Source organism: Rhopilema esculentum, chromosome 18, assembly GCF_057945365.1.
Source record: "Rhopilema esculentum isolate cy_ngs chromosome 18, ASM5794536v1, whole genome shotgun sequence".
Classification (NCBI taxonomy): Eukaryota; Metazoa; Cnidaria; class Scyphozoa; order Rhizostomeae; family Rhizostomatidae; genus Rhopilema; species Rhopilema esculentum.
Window position 1 is genome coordinate 3,493,613 of NC_142832.1, and position 17,806 is coordinate 3,511,418.

The following is a 17,806-nucleotide window of genomic DNA, read 5'->3' on the forward strand; positions in this document are numbered from 1 at the left end:
TAGATTTCCTTTCAACAACATCTCCTGCCCAATCAGCATCCGTAAAACCGATTACATCAACAGATATCTGACATGATGCATCAAACTTCAATCCTACGTTTAGAGATCCTTTGATGTACCTCAGTACACGCTTTACAGCTTTCCAATGATTCTGACCCGGTTTTGACATGAATTTGCTTAAAATCCCTACTGAAGTAGCTAAATCTGGTCTTGAAATCGTCATGGCATATGTGAGACATCCAATTACTGCTTGGTAATCTTGCAAATTAACGGATTTCTCATCATCCTTCAGCTTGATAAGACTTTGATTAGGATCAATGGGTGTTGCTACTGGCTTACAGTCCTGCATGTTAAAATGCTTCAGAACATTCTCTAAGTACATCTTTTGTGAGATGGTCAGTGTACGCTCTTCCTTGTTTCTTGAGATACTCATGCCGAGAATATGATGTGCCTCTCCCTAGTCTTTCATCTCAAACTTTCTTTGTAAGTCTGCCTTCTCAGCTTCCATCATTTGTGCATCATTGCAAGCTAAAATAAGGTCATCCACATGTATAGCAATAATCATGATGTTCTTCTTGTTATTTCTAGTAATGTTTTTCACATACACACATGGATCTGCTTTATTTTGAACATAACCAGAGTCTTTAAAATACTGGTCAATCACACTATTCCAGCATCTTGCAGCCTGCTTTAAACCATACAGACTCTTTTGCAATTTGCAAACATAATCTGGATTCTTTGTATCTACATAACCTTTTGGCTGCTTCATGTAGATTTCTTCATCTAAACTGCCATTCAAAAAGGCTGTTTTCAAATCCATTTGATGGATTTCTATGCTCATGGCATTAGCAATGGAAAGAATTACTCTAATGGAATTTGCTCTTGTAACTGGTGCAAAAACTTCATTATAATCTACACCTTGTTGTTGGGAATATCCCTGTGCCACTAGTCTGGCTTTGAATCTGTCTACAGTACCATCAGCTCTGTGTTTCACTTTAAACACCCATTTTGAGCCTACAATATTTCTATTCTTAGGCTATGGAACAAGTGTCCATGTTTCATTCTTGAGCAATGATTCATACTCTGAGTCAGTTGCTTCTCTCCATTTCTCTGCATATTCACCATTCCAAGCATCTTTTATTGATCTTGGCTCTGCAATGCTTGCTTCTGGATTAATGGACAGAAAAGCATTTGCTGTGAGATTTCCTTTTCGTCCGGTATCCTTTTCGTGGATCCGCATATCCAATGAAAATACACTTGGTGGACTTTGCATCCAATTTTTGCCTTTTCTCTTTAGGAATATGAATGTACGCATTACAGCCAAATACTTTCAAATTGGAATTATTAGGCTTTCTCTTGAACCAAACTTCATATGGTGTACATCCTTTTAGTGCAGTTGTAGGACAACGGTTTCTTATATATGCTGCAGTATTGATGGCCTCTGCCCAAAATCGTAGTGGCATTTTCGCATGATATAACATTGATCTTGCACTTTCTAACAATGTCCTGTTCATGCGTTCTGCTACACCATTTTGTTGGGGTGTTCTTGGAATAGTTGGCTCTTGAATTATTCCATGTTGCTTGCAAAAGTTGTCAAATTCTTTAGAGATGTATTCATCACCATTATCTGATCTCAGACATTTCAGTTTCTTCCCAGTGAAGTTTTCAGCCATTCTTACATATTCCTTAAATTTTTCCAGAACTTCACATTTGTTCTTGATGAAATATGTAACTGTCATTCTTGAATGGTCATCAATAAAGGTTAGCAAATATCTGGCACTACCATCTGATGCAATTTGCATAGGACCACAGACATCCGAGTGTACCAAATGTAGAATATCACTGGCATGTTCTGTTCCCTTCTTGGAGAACGGTTCTCTGGACTGCTTGCCTAAGGAGCATCCCTCACAGTCTCTATCAAAATTGTATGAGTCAGTTTTCATTCCTGTGACAATGTCATTTCTTGCCATATCTTTCACACTATCATAGCCTAAGTGTCCAAGACGTAAATGCCAAATTTCCAAAGACTGACTTCCTGTGGAATTTGCTGTAGTAGCAGTAGCAGGAAAACTATTTTCTTCACAATCCAGAACATATAGATTTCCTTCTTTGTGGCCAACAGCCACAAGACCTTCTTGAGTAGAAATTTCACACTTTTCACCTGAAAAATGTACAGATCCTCCATTCTTGGTTATAGATGGAACAGAAATTAAGTTCTTTTGCAGATCTGGAACATGTAAAACTTTTCCAAATGTAACATCTTTAGATTCCTCATGAGGTATAATGCATTTCATTGTAATATCTCCTTGACCCTTAGCTTCAATTGTCTTATTGTCAGCCAGATAAATTTTCTTTCCATCCTGTATTGTTTCATAATTTCTCATGTTTTTATCCTGTGATGACATATGCTGAGTTGCACCTGAATCAATAATCTAAGTCTCAAGATTATTGGAATCTATAGTAAGTGCCATAGTTGATGATACCAAGGTCTGCTTGGTGTGTGTTACATTTCTGCTGTCATTACCTTTACCCTTAGCATGACCTTTTTTGATTTTGTGGTTTACCCCAACAATCCTTAGCCAAATGACCAACTTTATGGCAATTAAAACATTTCTTACCATCAGATTTTGATTTCCAATTCTTTATTCGCCTAGTCGTTAAAGCATTATCAAAGGATTCCCCTTCACCAGCAATTTGTGCACGGTCAGCAACAGTCAAAATTAGGCCTTTTACTTTTTCCCATGATAATTCCATTTCTCCAATGGTATCCAACGTTGTACGCAAGCTGTTATAAGATGTAGGCAATTTTCCTAGCACTATTTCACAAAAATCATTTTCGGGCATTGAGCCCCCCATTTCGAGTAACTGATCTCTTAATCTGCACATTTTGTCCAAAAAATCCAGATCATTATCACCCTCTTGCATTCGCATATACGACATTTTGTCTCTTAAATCAATTCTCCTTACCAAAGATTTCCTTTGAAATTGATTTTTTGAGCTTTGAAGAGAAGGGTTGAATATATTGAAATAAAAAAGGGAAACATTGCATGAAACTTGAGAATATGAAAATGTTCTACTTGCATTGTGAAAAAGTTGCTTTGTTGATTGCGATTGGGAAACAAGATGAAATCTTTGCAAAAAGGCGTCCATAAAAAGGATATTACAACCTTTGAATTGATCCTACATATTGCAAATTAGTTTCTTTCTTTTGCTTATAATATAGGAAATAATATATTAACGATAACAATGGACACATTTTTTTTCTTCTTCATAAAGTTGAATTTCTTTTTATAAGAGGCGACCTGCACCATGAAGTGGCGTTAAGCTGCAGGCCTGAGTGCGTACAGCCCTTTGTTGGTAGTTGATTTTCTTTCGTTTTCATTCACCCAAGACATTATACCACTGAGCGAGAACTAATGATACCATTTCAATGTTTCCCTGTGATTATCATTTCTCGTGGATAAAAGAATATTGCAGAACATCACGTGATTCTCAATGCAAACCGAAAAACATTTCAAATTTGAGAAAAATTTTGATAATCTCTTGTCTTGATGCAGGGTAAGAGATACCACAGTATAATGTATTTTAGCTAGATAGTATATGACAAATGGTATGAATCCGGCGTCACTTGGGCGAAGGCTCCATGGACATTGAATAGGAAAGCTCAGGGATGTACACATGACAGATACTAACCATGAATTGCATATTAAAAACAAATTTCACTGCCATGTATATACATCAGCAGAAGTTTGTGAGTCCCGCCTTATATACGATATGAAAGGCTGGAGAACAAAATGTGTTTGCAGCCACATGAAGGTATTTAGATAAATACAACCGTAATGGCCAGCCCTTGAATACGAGTGTGAATGAAGATTGTTAGCAAAGCCGTGAGCAACAGAACTCCGTGAAAAGCTGGTGGACTGACAGCAGGTTGTTGGATATAATCTTATCGATGGAGCGTGCAAACTTGTGTCTGTCTCAACAAGACGTTTCGAGAGTAAATTGCAAACAAACCGATGTAATTTTGAAAGAAACATTGTAACTGCTAGTGAATAACGTGACCAAGGCTGCAAGGAAAAGGAAAAATATTGACAAGGTACTGAGAAAATAGGACGTAGGACTGCAAATAGACGTTAGAATAGCACCCTAACAGTTAGGTGCAAAAAAATAAAGAATGGCAAGAACTATTGGCTCAGAGCCTTTCTCTGGGTACCAAAGCCTTTCATTTCATGCAATAATAACATAAAAGTAACAGGTAGAACAAGGGGCGTCCCTATCCATCTTTTTACTCTTTTGATGACCTGGTGCCCAGGATAATATAAAGGGTATTATTTGGTTCTTAGAAATTTTTGTCACCATGTCGTCCAAATGTAGAGGCCTTCTTCAGTGCTCAATACAACAGTCAGAAATATCGCTGCTACAGAGGAATATCTTTCAATATCATTCTGCCACTGTCTAGCTTTTTCTCTCTATACCTTTTGCCACGTTCCTTAATAGACATAGCAAACTTGGTTGATAACAAAATAAGACAAAGAAAGAAGCTGAGTTCAGAAAACGGCACATTGTTGATCAAAACGTAGAAAGCTGGAGGAGGAAACTCAGTTATCACGCCCAGAACAGAAAAAAATGGTTTTCATTCCTTAGTAAGGTTTCAAAAGATATGCCTCAGCAGCGGAACAAATAGTATACATTATTCTAGAGCCTGGTAAGAAAAAAGTGATTCTAAAAAGACTAAAAAAGATAAAAAATGGAATATTCGAATGTATAAAAGAAGCACCCATTAGATTGAACGACATAAATGGTAAAAAAGCTCTATGGAACCTGTTTAATGTTACAAAGCTCTTTGTCACATTACGAACTGATGTAATAGTTCAAAGTTTGCTTACATGTATGTAAAGAGCATTGTAATTTGTACTTTAAGACAAGAAAGAAAGGAAAGTTTAATAGCAGGAATAAATAGTTATCAAAAACAAAAAGCATTGAAATAATGTATACAGAAATGAAACCCTGGTTACAGAATAGTCTTGCATGGGATATCACATTGAAAGCGAGGCTGGTATGGCATCAGCAAATAATTATCGACAAGAGTCAAATTATGACTCAGATTTCCTGTATTTTGATAGGCACACTGAGAGCATGGAGTGAAACTCTAAGTTTAGACGACTTATCAGAGGTCCTGCTTCGAGTTAATGTATTAGTTAGCAATATTGTGTATCTGCCTTGCTGACTATACACGCGAATGCGGTTGACGGCATCGCATCGCATCATCAATAACACAACGGGAAAGAAAGGCTTGCAAAGGTGTCAGCAATTCAAATGTCAATTCAGCTTGTTATTAATCAAATAGTGAATCGCGCTAGCAGAACTTGAGTTGGGAATTATCTTCAGCGATCTGTGGGGGATGGTAGCTGTGAGAACCAGTTCTTACGGTGGTAACCCCAACAGAATGCCAATTCAGTTAACCCACCGCAGGCACCAGCGTAAACAGAAAACTGAATTACACGTCGAGAATTGCAATGATCACACGGGAATTATTTGAATCTTTAATCACAAGAATGAACAAGAAGCCGCGATTGATGATTAATGAAAATCTATTATGCCGTGTCAGGCGTGAATAGATCAACTATTAAGACATGCAAGGTATCATCACAGAGTAGAGCTTACCAGAAAAGATTCTTATTAAGCCACCAGAGAATCACAGCAAGGTATTTGACGTAATTTGAGGTGGCCAAGAAGAATATCAATGGCTTTATCAAGAGGGGGATTTGGGTGCATTTAAATGGGCTACAGTGAATTCCCGCAAAAAAGATCCTAAGAATTCAAGAACCTACACGCTGTCATTCTCAGATTAAGCATTTGTATTTAAGAACCTATTTTTGCCTGAAAACCGTCTTTTTTAAACAGCACTGTCACCTGAACCATCCATTGTCAAGAAACATCCTTATAGCCAGGCATTACTAAAGTTAATCATCGACATACATCAATTAGATAGGGACCGGAGAGCCTTTGACACAGTAACTCATATACGCACAATCAAAACAAGACCAAAGGGCAGCCTGCCTCTTCAAAAAGTATCTTAAAGTTCTTTCAAAGAAAGGGGAGTTACTAACACGGCTCTCGTGCCACATGCATCGGCATTTTTATTACCTAGCACATCGGCATTTTTATAAGTTAACCTAACCTAACCTAACTTACAACCTAACAAACTAGCTGATTAAAATGCTGTTTCCCAGTTTAAAACCCCAATCACACATAGTCAAATACAAGATGTAGGGCCAAGAGTGGAAAAGCAATAATTATCCTGGCAAGAACTCAAAAAGCAGACCATAGCTGAGGCCAATTGAAGGAAGATACGTCAAGTAAAGTAATGAAGTAATTTTTTATGAGCAGAACTAATGATGCTCGTAAGACGTGCATCAGTTTTTAATGCGTTTGGACCACTTGATTTCGGGTATTATCATCCAACCTGGTTTGAATAGCAGGTAAAAAGCGTGGTTCTTTTTTAGTGTGGTGCATCTGTGGACAGCAACCATGGGAATTCACAGAAGCGTCTAGGAGCACTAATGGCAGCAGAGATAAGCTTCTTTCGGGTTTCCTTTCGAGATTCAGGGTCACTGGCAACAACGTGGGCGTGTTTAGAAACATATTTGCGTTGGAGGGGAGGATAAATTTGAAAAGACAGGATCAAGAATAAAGCAAGTTTGCTTTTTTTGGGTTCAATTAAGGATCATTTTGGCAACACGAATAGAGAAAAGCTAGGTTTTCAAACATACGGAAACAGCGACTGGAGGAGTTCAGCTCAAGCAGAACTCTAATTTCCACTTGCTGCAATAAACTGCTTGCCTAAGACAATTCTAGTAGAATGTAATCTTTTTTTAATAACAATTTTAGATTAGATTGAGAATCCGATCAGCTTAATAAAGGGCAAAGTGTAATTTCATAACAGCCTAGGGTCTCTAAAGTAGGTTTTCCACCAATAAGCCTAACAAGAATACAGAAAAATAGCAATTCATCTGCATACTCGATAATCAACTATGTGTTTTGGTTCTTGAGAGAATTTCAATTCAGCTGACGAAGGCGAAATCTGAAGAAAGTTTTGCTTGCTTGGAAACATTTATTACAAAAGGCTAGGGGCAATAAAGAAATACTAATAAAGGGGTGCTTGATTTAAAAAAAACTTTGCTACCCTTGAAAATTCAGGAATGGTGTCAGAGAAAAGGACATCCAAGGGGGGGGAGTTATGGTGAATGTATCACAACAGGCACAAGTATGACATTTTGAAATCATTGATAGTGATGGTGGCTGGTGAACTCTGGGGCATAAAAATCTAAGAATCGGGGCAGTTTTAAAAAAGAAAAGTTTGTTTGATAGACGAATCAGACTTAAAGTACACTTTGTAGTTAATTTAAGGAGTATATTAACAAAATAGTCTGCGTTCTCCCAAACGGGAGCAATTTACTGACATCATCTTTAATTCTCTTGGCACGAAATTCAGTGATGGTAACATCAGAGAGTTTCCCCTTCAGCAGATATGTTTATACGTCGGCACATTGAACAAGGGGTTTAGGACGGTTAACGATATCCGCGAAAAACAGCCATTTGCTGTTATTCTCAGATTACGCTTATTTATTCAGGCAAAATCGCCCCTTGAACCTCGACCTCGCGCCACCGGTAAGCTTTCGGTTATCCGCTCAGGCAAAGGAGGCACGTTGCAAAAAATCGAAACAAAAAGTTGTGCTGGGAAAACAAAGTCTGCTTCGAGGCTTATTGCTGTCTCCAAGGAAAAGGCCTACTTATCTACCATAAATACGCGATATCCAAAGCGGTCGAGCGGATTAGCGTTTGAATATGTATCAGTGTAGCGTTTGACCCCCAAACGTTGTAAAAGGAAAATGAAAAGGAGACGTAAGCGAAGTCACTTGTTTTGCGTGATTCATCATGATTCACAGTGATTCACTCACACTGCAAGTCTAAACACTACTTATAATTACTACAACTTGGATTTACAGTCTATTGGGGAGTTTTCAATTCAGACATTCAATAGACTCGTTGAAAGATTTATGTAAAAATTTTTAGGACAAATTCGAGCTGTGATTATAAGCATATATCAGTATTGAGAATATATACGCAAGCTTTATGTGTTGACAAAGTCATATATAAATGCTACATGATTTGACCTTAATAATTGAGAAATGTGGATATTTTTACCAAGGAAGACCTAACAGTCATGATATATGAAGAAATGAAAAGAACATTTAGGTATCAAGTCTTGCGATCTGTTGCAGTTTGGAGCTTCCTCGGCTGATAACATCTGCTATAGAAGAAACAGATTAAAACAAGCAAACCCCAACACAAAACACGGACCAACAAACTTACCAGCAGGTGCGCCTTCTTTAGTAGGTACCACAAGAATTGTATTAGCAAATCTTGGTCTGTGGTTTGCACAATCTGTAACCAAAGAATAATTAATTATAGCAGGCGAAATAACTAATAAATCAAATAACCGTATCTTTTTTTAAATCTGAATTTCGGAGCACAAAAGTCGACGAAACAGCGTGAAATTTGCCAACTAAATACATTGGCATGAGTACTTGCGTTGGTTTTAATATAATATCTAATTAAGCAGACATGTTGGGAAGAATATTGGAATAACTTGACATTGGTCTCGGCAAACAGCCCCTTAAAAGGTATTTACTCTTATAACGTTCAACATGCAGGTTAAAGACTGATCATTCTAAGGCTGTGACAAAATGTCCCCTGTGATTCAATAGAAAGCTTCTCTCTGTCAAAGAAAGTCAATGTTAATATGACTTGGAAAGAAAGAAGTTCTTGATATCTTTCTACTTAAATCAAAGAACTTACAAGTGGTGTTACAAGGCCTTAAAGTGACGACAAGGAAGGCCTTAAAGTTCGCAATTCACGATCTTTGGAGATTTGCTTTGAAGAGAGGTCATGTATTCAAGCCTTTGCTATGTTCATGTTACTTGGTAGGGTCAAAGAAGTGGGGGTTGGACTGAACCATCAGTGGCTGGGGAGGAACCATCAGTGGCCGGTGTCATAAAGTGAACCTTCATTATTATTATTATTATGAGTAATATGCTGAACCTTGCTTTGGTTGCCCTGTGCAACAATTGTTTTGTTATGCTTTGTTATATTAATAAGGGTGTTATGGAATTTTAGGGGAGTTGTGTTTTGGGATTCGAATATGAAAGTAAACGAAGTGTCTTCTATATGAATTGGCCTACGGAATTAAGAGAATATAACAGCCGGAAAGGTCACAAATTTCTACATACTACTGTTGCTTTTTATAAAATTATTCGGAAGAGCCAATTATTTCATCGAAACCTTCGCGAGAGCCTTAGGTTGAAGACATTGGAATTAACTGACTTTTTTGACCAAGAGCTCTTCTAAGCCAGAATCGACTACATGCAGAGCTGCTTAAAATGATAAAAGCCCGTTTTATTTTGGTGCACTTAACAGGGACATTCTGAATACAGCAAACAGCGCGATTTCAAAGAAAGATTTGCTGTTACAGTTGGTCTTTGTTGGACAAACCTCGGTTGTAATTGAATAAACATAAATTTACTTTATCAATATTGTATTGTGTAAATATTTCCTTCGCAAATTGGCTTAAGAAAATCAGAATTACAAATGAGCTGGAAAACAAAATCTCGAATATTTTAATGGAGGTAGATGTATGTAGATGTATGGAGTTAGAGAAATCATTATGTTTGAAAGAGTACTGAAAAAAGAGTAAAGGTGACCTCTGGGTGTCGGCGTTTCCACACTACAAGACATTGTAAAAACTGACTCCAAGAGCCGGAGTAAGCAAATGTCAAACGACAGGCCGACTCGCTCCTACAGGTGTCTCCGTTGGTGCTTTTACAGGCGTCTAGATTTTACTGTCACCAAGTTAGAGTAGAAAATAATAACATTTAATCTTTAATAAACCCAAAGCAATAGATGACGCATTCTCATACTTTTGCGATGGAAGTCTTATCTGAGTTTCAAGTTCAAAATAACCTTGTTTTGTCGTATCTAAATCTCATTATGTCAAATACTTATGCAAGAAAACGCAAGACATTTGGCAGAATATCAATCCTGAAATTAACCAAGGCAGAGAGCAACCAAAAAACGAACAGCGGTTGCTAGAGTTTTACAATGCATTGTGGGAAGATGGCGTAGATCCTCTAAATACATTTCTGTACAAACTTTTGAATAGTTGATAGAATTAATACTAGATTTACGCAAATTAAGTGCGCAAAAGGTTGAAACAAAACAAGAACAGAGGATTTTGTTTTTTCATGAAAAGAAACTAGCTTTTAATACATTTCGTGAATTCGTCGATCCGGAAATACTGGATTTGCCTTTTCAAGAGTATGAAAAGCGCGTTAGCACTCGCTTCTATGCTGTCTGCTAGCAAAAATCTAAATGGGCAAACAAAATTAGAAGCATCTTCATGATCTGCTTGCAATGTTAACAATGGGAGGCATCAGTGGAAAAAATTGGCGCCAATCCTTGCTGACAATTACCAAAGGCTCATAGCTCATGTGTAGAGACGATTCAAAAGCGGCCTTGAATCAGATGGCCAGATTCCTTCGATCCATAGATAGCTCCCAATAAGAACTATTGTCAAAAGCTTCCACTTGCTTATTGAACAAACAAAAACATCCTATGAACTTGCTTAATGAACAAACACGGGGAAAAATGGACTCAACGAAGCGCCAAGTTGTCAGTATGCTTTCACAGCATCTTGCCACTTCGCAGGAGGGATTTTATAATCAAACAGAAATCGAGTGAAAAGTCGAGAGCGTTTGAACACTCCCCGCTCGACTACACTCAACACTGCTCGACAACGCTCAACAAAAATCGAGAGCAAGCTCAATCACCAACTGAATCGACGTTGCTAAAACGAGGAACTAGCGGAACGTGCGCAAAACTAGCGGAACGACCGAGGAATGACCGCGGAACTAGCGGAACGACCACGGAATGAGGAGAGAACTAGCGGAACGAACAGGGAATGACCGCGGAACAACCCGCTGATCTCAATGGAAGACTTTTTTAGATCGGCTGGAATAAGCCCCCATACCATATAATGTGCAATTTAAACTCCCATAGCAAAAGATTTTGTTGCAAAGAAAATTTCGAGGGCCCTGACAGAATTTCTTTTTTATCTTACATTTCATAATTATCTTTATTGAAGTTTTTTTTATGTTTATCTAGTCTGGTCGATCCATACACCAATTCGACGTACGGCCTCGTTTTGGAAATTTTTGGAAACTTTATTATACGACTTTTTTAAGCTCAGAGTTGGTATTATCACCATAATTTTAGCCTGGTTATAATTTATCATATTGTTTGTGCTTGTATTTTAGATTTTACAGAGAAATGAAGTTTGAAAACTTGTAAGGGATTTGACCGCAGAAATCACGCCCATAGTCAGCAATCACGGTCAAATCCCTTATAAAATGTTTATCTTGATCTCGTTAGAAAATCAATACCATTATAGGTGAGCAATACCATTATAGGAACGCTGATAATGATGTTCCTACAATTGATATTGATATTGAGAAGTTCTGTTATGGATGTGCAACATATTTTTAATCATTTTAATTATTAGTATAGTAGCGAGAAAAGATCACGTGATAATTTTTATTCGTGCTTTTTATCTATTGGATGGATTGTTCTCTATTTCTGCTACTCAAAATCTTTTAATGTGTAGCTAATGACGGGCCATTCTCAAAGAAAACTTGTGAAACCCGAACCTCTTTTTATCTAAAAATAGTCCCTTGCCCGTTTTAACTGATGTTTTGGATTTTTGAAATTCATGGGTTCTCGCACCAAAATTTAGAACCCCTCGATCTGGCACCGTTGTGGCGTGTTCGGGTTCCGAAGACTTAGGCCAAGAAATACTGCAATGTAATTCTGGTTTACATCAATCAACATAGCAAACACAAACTGTACAGATACAGCTAGATAACATAGTTACAAGACAGCAAATCAAAGTTATGAATTAACACATACTGACATGGCACCGAAACCCAGCTAGGGCCAACATTACACCGTGATTGGCTAGATTCACTTCCACGGGTGCAGAAACCCGTATAGTTTACAGGCCACCGGTTCCTCAAGTGGCTGGTTATAAGAGGAGACAATGCTTTCCGAGTCTGTAGAATGCTATACAGTACAACCAGGGGAGTTCGATAACACTTCAATGCATGGACTGAACAGGCATTAATTTAAGGAATTTTCATCACTGCACAAAACAGCGTAAAATGCAGATTTTTGGGGCTAATAGGGTGTGGCTAAGGGTGTGGCTAAGTTTTGACTGAACCTCTTTTGGACGGACCAGTTTTACATTGTTTTTTTCAGTGTAATTTGGCCTAACTACAGCTGCTACTGATTATGTATAAATCTTACCAGAACATATCAAACCTGGCCAAAAGAAAACAGAGTAGCAAACCTGATAACAGGGAATTTTTTTCTTCATTTCCACCCTATGGAGTCAATATAGTATTTCTTTGTGAATGGGGGAAATGGTGTGGAATGCAATTACTGTGTTTGTCAGTTATTGATTGATCCTTAAAAGGCAAATCAACTGTTTCTAGCTGTTTCTTTTCATAAAATGCTGTTTTTAGGGACTTGATCTCTAATTATGTTACATATTTCAATGTTCTAAGAACTGTCCAAAACACAGCCTTGCTGATATTACATACTTTTTATGTAATATGAGGTTTGTTTATATGATACAAATCTGTAACTGCTACTAATCTTTCAAAACTATACCTGGCTAACTTTATGGATACCCAAACCAAAAAAATTTTTCACCTTAATATAAAACAAAGATAGAAATGGTATTCACTACAATAATTGTGGCGTATTGTATTTCATACAAAAGAAGAGAAACAGGCCGTCATTTGATGGTGGTAGTGGCATTGGGTCTTTTGGCCATGCAATGCAAGTAATCCCAGGTTGTCGGAGGCCTTAGGATAATCTGAAAGAAGAAGCTTGCCTGCGAGCGGAGCGAGCAGAAAATATCTTGTGACCACGCCCCTTAGACTATCTTAAAATGTATTTCAGAATATTTCTAGCAGTTATTTTCTTGCAATCATTTTAAACATGCTTTTATTTCATTTGATTAATTCCAGTCTGAAAATAATTTAGATAATTACTTTATAAGACCCCACAGACCTTGGCTTATTCCTTGGAGTCTTAGCAATTACAGGATTTATTGCACTATTCTTTTTGTCTATTTCTTTTCCAATAATATTTCTATTTTATTAAAAACACTTTTTGCATTATGAAGTGCGTTTGTGATTAACTGTATATTATTTTTTTGTAAAAGCTGGTTTTAGTTGAGTTTTACACGTAGATTGATTCTATTATCTCATTTGACTCTTGATTATAGTTTGTATTCATTTGTCTTTATTCTTAAAACATCCAAATCAGTAGTATTTGGAGCATTTCTAAAGTGAAGTAATTCATCACTGCACATTTTTCAATTTATCACTGCACATTTTCGATTCATCACTGAAAAATTGGTCATCACTGCACCTTAAATTAATCCTTGGGACTGAAATAACAATGTTGAACAGTTGTGAGACGGGGCATTGATTGAAGCGGATATAACAATTTCAGGAGATGTGCATACTTCTCGGTAATGGTTCAAATAATAATAAACAAAATTGCGGTAGAATAAGCTTTTATCCCCAAAAGGTTTTCCTCAAATCTGAGGGATGCTCGAGCCCCCTTTGCACCCCACTGGATCCACCCCCTGAAAGTTGTTGCGTGACCGTTGCGAATTTACTGATGAATTTAACTTAATGAATTTACTGACTAAGTAAATAATTACAAAACTGGGCGTAACGTTACTTTGAGTACGGAGGCAATGAAAGGTGTTAATCACAGTGAAACGATGGAGGACATGATTACGTCAGAGATAGGTCACTACACCATCACAATACTCGTCAATCCTCTTTGGGTTTGTTCTCCCTTCCTCTTGGAGCTACAGACTATAGTCGAAAATTTATTTCTTATCAGCTTGCTAAATTTTGGAATTCTCTTTCTCTTGAATTGCGTAATACAAAAAATAAACAAATGTTTAATAAGCACCTAAAAATAAACTCAAAAAAATTCATAGGCCTTCAAATTGTATTTTATGATCACACTTTCGAATTGCACTCCTATTTTCTTTCTCTCTCTTTTTCTTTTAATTTCAGTTCCTTTTTTTATTTTTACTTTTACTGTCTTTAAGTTGTTTCCTCTCTTTTATCGATTCTTGCTGTTATTGCTATTGACAAAACTTCATGTATGCATTTTTCCTTAATTCTGTTTCTTTATATTTATAACATGTAACTTTCAGAATCACAAAAGCTCGAAATCTCTTCTGGTTTATTTCTACGTGTCCTTCAGTATTTCATTTTTAATGTAAAATATGCTTTTTAATCTTACAATATTTTATGTTAGTATTGTCGTATCACTTGTAATTATTTTAAATATACTGATAATAAATGTTGAAGTTGAAGTAAGTTGAATTGCTGTTTTGTTCTTGGATCTTTCCGCCTATCATCTCCTTCTGCGGTCATTCCCTGGTCGTTCCGCTAGTTCTCTCTTCATTCCATAGTCGTTCCGCTAGTTCCGCGATCATTCCTCGGTCGTTCAGCTAATTCCGCGCACGTTCCGCTAGTTCCTCGTTTTAGCAACGTCGCCAACTAAATACAATTTACATAAAAGTTGGATATCACATGTAATTCTGGTTTACATCAATCAACATAGCAAACACAAACTGTACAGACACAGCTAGACAACATAGTTACAGGACAGCAAATCAAAGTAATGAATTAACACATACTGACATGGCACCAAAACCCAGCTAGGGCCAACATTACACCTTGAAGCAAATTAACCTCTCGGTTTCAGAAACTTTTTCACCTGATTCTCATTCTTCAAAAGGGGCGCACAATTTCCAAAAAAGGGGCGCCAGACTTGCTTCAACTCGTCGAGGGAGGGGCAACTGCCCCTAGTTACCCCCTACCCTCTTAAATCCGCCACTGTTTCTGAGATTGTTCTTCGTGCAAAGATCCTTTCTAGAACGACAGTAAATCGTTTACACGCCTCAAGCTGAAACGAATGGTTTTAGCCCGATTAGACCCAAGAGAAAGTTAATCCAAAAGCATGTGAAATTTGAGATTAGATAATCAACTTGAGCCAGTATTTCAAGAAAGCCTACAGCTGCAAAGGCGGGATATATTGAGACTACATAAACAATCTTTGACTGAATTTAGATTGCTGTACAGTTGTGTGATGAAGTTGCATCGAAACTTTCAATAACATTACAAATAATTAAACAACTCACCGCATAGAGAAGCAATTGATGCAGAAATTATAATGAAGACAGCCAACTTCATTTTCTTTCTTTGACTTCGCACACTTGAACTTCGTATTAAAGTGCAGCATTGAGTCATGGAAAAATAGGCTTTCTCTATAGGGGGTCATTTGGTCTCGGCGTGATCGCTGCTGTTTCATGTGATATTGGCATCCGTTGTTGACAACTTGCTATTAATGAAAATTGTTTTGTCAATCAGTACGAGGGGAGTTCATGTGACCAGTTCAAGGTAGCAACGCAGTCATGAAAATCATGACTCAGCGGATTTTGGCACTTAGGGTATACCATTGGGGTATACCCAGTCCATTTTATCATGACTCAATGCCTTTAAAAACCAATTTATAGTTCCTTTCACCTGTAACACTTTGTTGCCAAGACCCAATCACAATCTGAGTTCGTTTGGTACCGTTCTCGAATATAGAATGATTTGCGCACGTGGAACAAGAACCATTTGAGTCAGAATTTTCCAAAAATAAACCAAAACCTTTTCGAGGCTGTTTACATGACTTTTTCCTGATTGAAAACTTCGTATTTCTGATCCTAATCTTTATCGATCAAATAATCATGCGAAATAACTTCGGTAAAGCTTGCCTCACTTGAAGAGTGAAACCCACACGGAACAGGTTTCTCTATATGATTCCAATTCAGGAAGGTGTTCGAATTCAGCTTGCATTCAGGGTTCTTACCAACTTGAAGATCTCATATCATGTATACAGCATTGATTAGGTTATTGAAATACCATCTCAGCTCTAGAATAGCCGACTTACAGTAAGTCACTAACGGCTAGCAAGCAACCACGCTATCTGAAGTTAAGGCACTCCGGCCCCGGCTTGCTAGCCCTTTTTGCTTGATTGCCGGGGGTTTGAAACCACAAACACAAGTCAATCATAAGAAAGTACAGGATAAACAAGTATCCATAAAAATATAAAATAAAGCAATTAAAAGCAATTTGTCGTGTAGGGAAGAAAAAGCATTGATTGGAAATAGATACGGAACTATGTGGATAAATATCAAAACAAAGGGGCGTAGCATATTGCAGTGAAGATTGCCTTGTCAAATGGAAGCAAATGTTGTGGTTTAAATTGGATTATTAGAAGATTTCTGATTCAAATATAAGGAAAAGAGTGGGGCAGATTCCTAATGTGAAATTTAATTATTGTTTAACATATATTAAATCTTTTAATTCAGGTATAAGCATTTCTGTCATTCCTAAGCGAAAAACATTACGGTCGAGATTTGAGATACCGCAGCAATTTCCAAGGTGAAACACAATCAAAACAAATATATTTTTAATATGAATGATCATAGATGAACAATTGTTGTATGATGCATTCGAGAATGTTCAACTAACTTTTGTTATACATATAAAAGGATGAAGAATAAACCTTAATCTGACATTATCAATTGGAACATTCGGAGTATTTCCACTTTTTTATTGATAAAATAACTTCTGAAACATGATAATAAAGAAGTTTTATTCAATACCAATTTTCTCGTTATTTTGCATGAAAGCTCATACAACTAAAAGGAGAAATCCGATTATTGTTCCAGCCTTGGAAAATGGGAATGCGACCTTGTAGAAGGGGTATTGTTGAAATCCAAAAAAATACAAGCAGAATTCCATTTAAATGTTGCTGATGGGATGATTTTATGAGTGAACTATCTAAAAATCAACCAAAAAGCTCTTTTCATATAACTATTTCCTTATATAAAATTTTACCAACAAAAACCTACTTCTCAATAGCACAATTTGATTTTAAAAAAATTACAGAGGCTCGTTAGCTCTAAGAAAAAATCCCAGAGTTTCCGCAACTATACCCAACCTTCATACATGTAGATGTTACTACGACATTGAAATTCTTATACCTTTTGAGCTTGACTAAGCGAAATAATTCTCAACCGTTACCAACAGAAAATGATAAAATGCTATCAGGGAATTTTCGATTATGTAACACCAAGTGAAGATGGAATATGATGGGCCCCTAGGTTGATCGAAACCAAGTTCAAGAGATGATATTAATTTTAAAGTCTTCTATCGTAGTTGGTTAAAAAGAATGATCACACCGGCTTATTCATGTCGGCAAATTATAATAAGAATCAAAACCTCTGTTTGCAAAGGTATAAGAATTCGATAGTAATTATTGGTAGGAAAATAGAAATCTAGAACCCCAAGGCTTTAGAACTAAGTTGGGACAGGCATACCTTCTAAAGGAAGGATAATGATTATAAAATGAAGTCTAGAAATTAGAATTGACATTTAGATATATCGTTGCAGAGACTTTTTCTCCGTGATAACAAGTTTGGATTTTGCAAAATAATTTTGCTGCTGTTTATCGTTCATTCTTGAAAAATACCAACTCTATAAATCAACCTGCGTAACTTAAAGCATTTACAATAGTATAAAAATTTGTAATTTGTTTA

The 17,806-nt window shown here is 36.9% G+C and overlaps 1 protein-coding gene across 1 annotated transcript in view; it reads right to left on the minus strand.

The window, feature by feature from the left end:
- LOC135680888 (cadherin EGF LAG seven-pass G-type receptor 2-like) overlaps window positions 1-16,226 on the minus strand; it is a 30,832-nt gene extending 14,606 nt beyond the window's left edge. The window contains exons 1-2 of the mRNA XM_089113841.1: window positions 15,356-16,226; window positions 8,377-8,448 (exon numbers count right to left, since the gene is read on the minus strand). Of these exons, the coding sequence (XP_088969967.1) occupies window positions 8,377-8,448; window positions 15,356-15,464 (181 nt within the window). The 5' untranslated portion in view covers window positions 15,465-16,226. The remainder of the gene's footprint in view (window positions 1-8,376; window positions 8,449-15,355) is intronic.
- Window positions 16,227-17,806: the final 1,580 nt, after the last annotated feature.